The following is a 6,642-nucleotide window of genomic DNA, read 5'->3' on the forward strand; positions in this document are numbered from 1 at the left end:
TCTATGCTTTGGTAACTTTGACCCTGTCCTGGTCGCTGTGGATCCCGGTTTGAATGGGGTGGTCCCAGCGAGCCTCGCCACTGAACTTGGTCTGTTGTGCCTGTAGGACACCACGTGAGCACTGCTCCTGTGGTACCTCCCACAGTGAGAGCAGGGTTAGATAAAATATTCCAAAAAATTCTTCCCTGTGAGGGTGGTGAGGCCCTCGCACGGGCTGCCCAGAGAAGCTGTGGCTGCCCCATCCCTGGAAGTGTCCACGGCTAGGTTGGATGAGGCTTGGAGCAGCCGGGGATAGCGGAAGGTGTCCCTGCCCATGGCTGGGGTTGGAACTGGATGCGCTTTAAGATCCTTCCCCACCTAAACCATTCTGTCATTCTATGATTCTCCAAGTGATCCGAACCCTCTGTTCCTGACAGAGGTCACAGGAGGTGCACAGCCCACCCGGGGCACACCCTGTCCCCCAAACCAGAGACCCCGGCCCCATGAGAAAGGGCAGCCCTGCAGTCAGGGGTGGGGGGCAAAGTGGGGGACCCACAGCTCCAGCTGCAGGCAGAGGCAGTGGACTCAGAAACCCGCAGAGGTCGCTCACAGAATCACAGAATCAGTTAGGTTAGAAAAGACCTCTGAGATCATCGAGTCCAACCCTATTGACCCAACAACACCTCGTCTACTAGACCATAGCACTGAGTGCCTCATCCAGTCTCTTCTTAAGTACCTCCAGGGACGGGCAGCCCATTCCAATGCCCAGTGTCCCATTCCAATGCCCAATCACCCTTTCTGTGAAGAACTTCTTCCTAATGTCCAATCTAAACCTCCCCTGGCGCTGCTTAAGGCTGTGCCCTTTTGTCCTACTGCTGGTTGCCTGGGAGAAGAGACTGAAACCCATCTCGCTACATCTCCTTTCAAGGAATTGTAAAGAGCGATAAACAAGGTCTATCGCTCCCAAGCCTCCTCTTCTCCAGGCTAAATAACCCCGAAGTGCGGCGGCAGCCGCTGAGCCCCCACGCCGGCCAGCGCTGCCGCCATGACACCCGCTCCGGCCCCTCAGGGAGGGATTTAAACGGCACCCGCTCCCACCAATCACCGCCCGCTCAGCCGGCCGCTCGCCCCGCCCCCTCCGCGGACCCGCTCTCCCATTGGCCACCCGGGCTGAATTTTAAACCCTGCCGCCCTGCCCCTTAGCAACTGCAGCCGTCCGCGCCCGCCGATTGGCCGCCGCCCAGCCCCGCCCCGCGCGCTGATTGGGCGAGGCTCGGCCAGTGGGGTCCGGCCGCTGCCGAACTGCTACTTTTGAAAGTGCCGGTGCCGGCGGTGCGGGGAGAGCGGGCCGGGCATGGGTGAGTGAGGGTACGGGGGAGAGAGGCTACGGGTAATGGGGGAGAGAGGCTACGGGTAATGGGGGAGAGAGGCTACGGGTAATGGGGGAGAGAGGCTACGGGTAATGGGGGAGAGAGGGCACGGGTAATGGGGGAGAGAGGGCACGGGTAATGGGGGAGAGAGGGCACGGGTAATGGGGGAGAGAGGGCACGGGTAATGGGGGAGAGAGGGCACGGGTAATGGGGGAGAGAGGGCACGGGTAATGGGGGAGAGAGGGCACGGGTAATGGGGGAGAGAGGGCACGGGTAATGGGGGAGAGAGGGCACGGGTAATGGGGGAGAGAGGGCCGGGCAGGGGTGAGTGAGGGCCGGGCACGGGTGAGTGAGGGTACGGGTATGGGGGAGAGCGGGTACCGAGTAATGGGGGAGTGTTGGACGGGTAATGGGGTAAAGCGTGCTGGGCATGGGTGAGTGTGGGACGGGTAATGGGGAGAGCGGGTACCGGGCATGGGTGAGTGAAGGTACAGGGCACGGGGGAGAGCGAGTACCGGGAACGGGTGTGGGACGGGTATGGGGGAGAGCGGGTACCGGGCATAGGGGAGTGCGGGACGGGTAATGGCCGAGGGTGGGTACAGGGGCTCTGGGGGGCGCTGGGAACCCCAGGAGGGTTGGGTGAGCAGAGAATTCGAGCACCCCGGTGTGCTGCAGTGGATTGGGGAATCCCGGAAGGGGAGGGGGCAGGTGAGTGGGGGACGCTGGCACCCCCGGGTGGTGCGTGCAGGGGAGTGAAGGTGACTGAGACCACCCGGGGTGTGCAAGGGAGAGGGGGTCTCCGAGGGAGTACAAGCCCTTGCATCCTTCTCTGGGGTGCAGGAAGCTGAGAACTGCCTCCCCCTCCTCGGCCCCCCCCCCCCCCCCCCGCATCCCTGCAGGAGGCTTTAAGTGGGAGTCTTAGGGCTCCATGTTCTCTCCTTCTTGGGAGGTGCACCCGCAGCCAGACTTGCTCCCTACCTGGGCTTGTCTTGGGGCACAACCCGCCTGCCATGCTCAGGGAAGGGGTTGGGGGTCAGTCCCTGCTGTGCTACCCCCCCAGGAGGGACAAAATGCCCCCCTATTCTGCCCCAAGGGGGGAGGGTGTCCCCGGGGGCAGACAGCAGCCTCACACCCTGCTCTGCCCCCAGCTTGCTCGCGGAGGACCAAAGAGAGGACACCACTGCCGAGGGAGAGGACGCCGCTGCCACGCAACGCCAAGATGCTGGCCACCAAGCAGACCCGGGCAGGCAAGGTGGGCCCCACAGCAGAGAATGTTGACCCTGAGAAGGTGAGTCCTGAGCCAGGCCAGGGGTGGGAGGGGGGCTCCTGTGGGGCAGCTGACCACCACCTTCTAACAGCCTCTATTGCAGGAAGAGAACTGTTACGCCAAGAGATCTTCATCCTCACCCCAGGGTGGGCCCAAGAAGAGGTCGGCATTTGGGGACATCACCAATGTGAGTACTTGTGTGAGGATGGGGGCTTTGGTGCCCCCTGTAAGCCACCCACAGGAGGTGGGGATATGTCCCATGCCCCACTAGCAAGAGGAGAGGTCTCTCTGCAGGGCATATCTCGCTTCCCTCTGTGCAGCCCCTGTATCCCTCTGTTCTGACCCAAACAGGCTCGCAAGAACCAGGTGGTGGCAGGGAAGAAGGAGAGCGTGAAAGTGGCACCGCCCAAGGCACAGAAGGCACAGGGCACACTAGGGGTGGCCAAGAACAACGAGATCAATCTGAAAAAGTGAGTAGCCGTGGGCAAGGGGGTTGCTGCAGGGCAGTGGGCAGCACCTGCAAACTTGCCCCATAGGGAAGAACAAGTGGTAGCAGAGGCTTCCCTTGGATGATGGAGACCATGAGCCAGATGTGGGCAGTAAACGGGAGATAAAATGGCATCAAGTTGTGCCACGGGAGGTTTAGGGTGGATATTAGGAAAAATTTCTTCCCCTAAAGGGTTGTCCAGCCCTGGTACAGGCTCAGTTCTAGAATCTCCATCCGTGGAGGGATTTAAAAGCCATATGGCTGTGGCACTGCGAGACGTGGTTTAGTGGTGGACGTGGCAGTGCTACAGGGAACAGTTGGACTCCCGGCCTTTGAAGGTCTTTTCCAACCTAAATGATTCTAAGAGTCTCTGTGGGGATATTTTAGGGGTGGTTTAGCCCCTTCCTGAAGCAGCAAGGGGCTCTGGAGAGCCCCTTTCTGCCAGGAGATTTGGACTCCTCCCAGGAATGATTTATACTCTTGTCCTGCCCAGGTCAATGAAGAAAACTCCCCCAAAAGCTCCTTCAGAGCCTGAGGTGGATCCTGTTCCAGAGAAGCCGGTACCTGTGCAGGAACTGAAGCCCCCCAAGGAGAGGGTAGGGACCCTGGACTGCAGCATGGCCCCAGGCTCATCTTCACAGCACTGGTCTGTGGCTGCCACCGGTGACAACAGGGCACCAGGCAGTGCTCTGGACCTTGGAGAGGCTTGGGCCAGTGTGATGGGAAGCTGGGGAGGGGGGTTAAATCTCCCACCATCTTCATCCAAGAATTCTCTCATGGGAAAGAATGGGGCAGGGGCTGCAGGATGATGAGGGCAGGTAGGAAAAGGAGTGCAGAGAGGCAGCAGTCTTGCCCTGACGGGATGACCAGCACACACAGAGCTAAGGGCCCCCTCTTACTGGTGCTTCCTCTGTCCCAGCAGGTACCAGCAGTGGAGGACATCGACAAGGAGCAGCTGGGTGACCCCTATGCCAGTGCAGAGTATGCCAAGGACATCTTCGAATACATGCGGGAAAGAGAGGTGGGCAATGCCTGTCCAGGGGGCTGGCAGCCCTGTCCAGGGAAGGGGTGACTGTGTGGGCAGGGCCACCCACTGCCCAGAGGCTCTGAGCACCTGGTGGGGGCTTGCACGGGGTGGGAAGGGGCTTGTTTGAGGGAGGATATCTGTCTAGTCTCTGATAGCTGGTTCTTTGGCAGGAGAAATTCATGCTTCCTGACTACATGGAGAAACAGCCGGACATCACTGGGGACATGCGTGCCATCCTCGTGGACTGGATGGTGGAGGTGCAGGTGAGGGGCCATGGCCTTCTGCAGAACAGCCCCCCATGATGCCTTTGTTACATGGGACCTTTGTGTGCTGGCAGAAGCTCCTGTGGGCATCTCCAGTACAAAGCTGATCTTCCCCCTCCCTGGGCTAGGGATGAGCCTACACCCCTCTCTCTGAGCCTGGCCCCTGTGAGAGCTGAGGGGGCAGGGTAGGCCAGGCTTCTGCCTGATACCATGTCCTGCCCCCCACCTGCATCCTTACAGGAGAACTTTGAGCTGAACCATGAGACACTATACCTGGCTGTGAAGCTAGTGGACCACTACCTGGTGGAGGTGGTGAGCATGAGGGAGAAGCTGCAGCTCATCGGCTCCACTGCCATCCTCATTGCCTCCAAATTCGAGGTAACTCCTTCCACGCTGTCCTGGGGAGCAGGGGCAGAAGGGGCTGTGCCTCTCTGGTCCCTGTGGGGTTTTGGAGAAGGCCAGGTCCCAGGCCACTGCCCTGAGAGCTGCTCATGTTGCGTCTTCCTGTCCCAAGGCTGTGAATGCAGTCATGGTGGGCTGGCTCCTGTCTCCTGGGGTCACTGAGACCTGACTCTTCTCTGCTCTGCAGAGACCCTCAGGACACCTGAGTTCACCTCATGCAAGCATGCAGTTCAAGCTAAGGGCTGGGGCAGCAGAGACCTCACAGAAGCCCCACGGGGTGTTTTAACAGTCCTTGTGGGGTCCAGCAGCGTGTGAACCCTGACAGGGTCTGTGGGACGGGTGGGATCTCCTGAGTGGAGCCAGAATAAGCCCCCACTGGGGTGCTGAGCAGTTATGCCCTGTCAGGAGCGGTGCCCACCGTGCGTGGATGATTTCCTCTACATCTGTGATGATGCCTACAAGCGGGAGGAGCTCCTGGCTATGGAGATGAGCATCCTCAGCACCCTCAAGTTCGACATCAACATCCCCATCCCCTACCGCTTCCTGCGGCGCTTTGCCAAGGTTGGTGCAGCTGGAGGGTGGGCTGGCACCCGGGTGCCTTGTGGTGGCTCCAGGGGGTGGTGATGGGCATTCCCAGGGCTTCAGGCTCCCAGCTGGCAACAAGGAAGGTTTGTCCAGCCCCCTCAAGAGACACAAGGGTTGAGGATGCTGACTTGTGGTAGGGTGTGGGGTCTCTGTCCTGTGCCCCAGGGCCCGCACTCTTGATCTCAAAGATGCTGGGGAGGGGAGCAGCATTGCTCAAAAGGCTGAGCCTTTCCTGCCCCCTGGCTGCAGTGTGCCCGTGCCACCATGGAGACACTGACGCTGGCCCGCTTCCTCTGCGAGATGACACTGCAGGAGTATGACTACACCCGTGAGAGCCCCTCAAAGCTGGCTGCCAGCTGCCTGCTGCTGGCGCTTACCATGAAGAACCTTGGGGGCTGGGTGAGTGCCTGCCTAATCCCGTCCCTGCTGAGGTGCCCCGAGGGACACCTCGGGGATGTGGGGGGCGATGGACCGGTGGGTGGGATGATGCTCTAGGGCTATGATCACACTTGGGGGGCTGGAGAGGGAAGATGATGGCTGACTCGTCACTGAGACGACTCAGCTTAGCCCTGTTGTCCCCCTGCAGACCCCTACACTGGAATACTACAGTGGGTACAGTGCCCAGGACCTGCATCCCCTGGTGAAGAGGCTGAATTTCCTGCTCACGTATCAGCCCCGCGACAAGCTGAACACCGTGCGCAGCAAGTACTCACACAGGTGAGTGTCATGGGCTCTGTCTCGGGCCTGTCCCCATCACAGGGGGTGGCCCCACCAGCACACACCCTGGGGTGCTGTGGGGAGCTGGGAGCGCTGGTGAATGGGTGTCAGGGCTGGGGCTGAGCTCTAAGCAAATGTGTTCTTTTCAGGGTCTTCTTTGAGGTTGCCAAACTTGCCCCCATGGACATGCTCAAGCTCGAGAAGGCACTCACCAGCTGCTAGTCCTACTCTGTAAATAAAGCCTGTAAATAACGGGGCGCCCTTGGGCGGTGGGGTACCATGTACATAAATAATAGTAATTTTAACTGAAGAAGAGGGGGGAAAAAAAAAAGTCATGTGTAACTGTTAATAAAATGTGTTTGTTAAAAAAATGTGTCTGCCACACATGCTGGCAGGGGAGATTATGAGCCCCAGTGCTGTACTTCCCCTTGCTGTAATGGGACAGAGGGTGAGAGCAGGGTTGGGGGTTCCATGATGGGGGATCAGGGACCTGAGGGGGGAAGGGCGGAAAGGGATTCCCAATTCCCTCCTCCCCACCCCTCACT

At 59.6% G+C, this 6,642-nt stretch overlaps 1 protein-coding gene across 3 annotated transcripts; it reads left to right on the plus strand.

Moving 5' to 3' along the window:
* The first annotated feature begins 1,204 nt into the window (after positions 1–1,204).
* On the plus strand, positions 1,205–6,468 carry CCNB3 (cyclin B3). 3 transcript variants are annotated; one of them, XM_064670377.1, is made up of 12 exons: positions 1,205–1,337; positions 2,498–2,637; positions 2,720–2,803; positions 2,968–3,086; positions 3,597–3,699; positions 4,023–4,124; positions 4,301–4,393; positions 4,634–4,771; positions 5,201–5,356; positions 5,630–5,779; positions 5,967–6,097; positions 6,247–6,468. In XM_064670377.1, the coding sequence occupies exons 1-12, from the start codon at positions 1,334–1,336 to the stop codon at positions 6,317–6,319; spliced, it is 1,293 nt and encodes a 430-aa protein (XP_064526447.1). In that variant the 5' UTR covers positions 1,205–1,333; the 3' UTR covers positions 6,320–6,468. The 3 variants fall into 3 exon arrangements, with proteins under 3 accessions (XP_064526447.1, XP_064526449.1, XP_064526448.1); XM_064670379.1 differs by having other exon boundaries at positions 4,026–4,124; XM_064670378.1 differs by lacking the exon at positions 1,205–1,337 and adding an exon at positions 1,824–1,827.
* Positions 6,469–6,642: the final 174 nt, after the last annotated feature.

Source organism: Pseudopipra pipra, chromosome 13 (assembly GCF_036250125.1).
Source record: "Pseudopipra pipra isolate bDixPip1 chromosome 13, bDixPip1.hap1, whole genome shotgun sequence".
NCBI lineage: Eukaryota > Metazoa > Chordata > Aves > Passeriformes > Pipridae > Pseudopipra > Pseudopipra pipra.

What these genes read in the sequence shown, in the direction of transcription:
- CCNB3 (XM_064670377.1), top strand. An exon ending in AACGAGATCAATCTGAAAAA is followed by an intron (nt 3,087 to 3,596) that starts GTGAGTAGCCGT and finishes TGTCCTGCCCAG; the next exon opens with GTCAATGAAGAAAACTCCCC. An exon ending in TGAAGAACCTTGGGGGCTGG is followed by an intron (nt 5,780 to 5,966) that starts GTGAGTGCCTGC and finishes GTCCCCCTGCAG; the next exon opens with ACCCCTACACTGGAATACTA.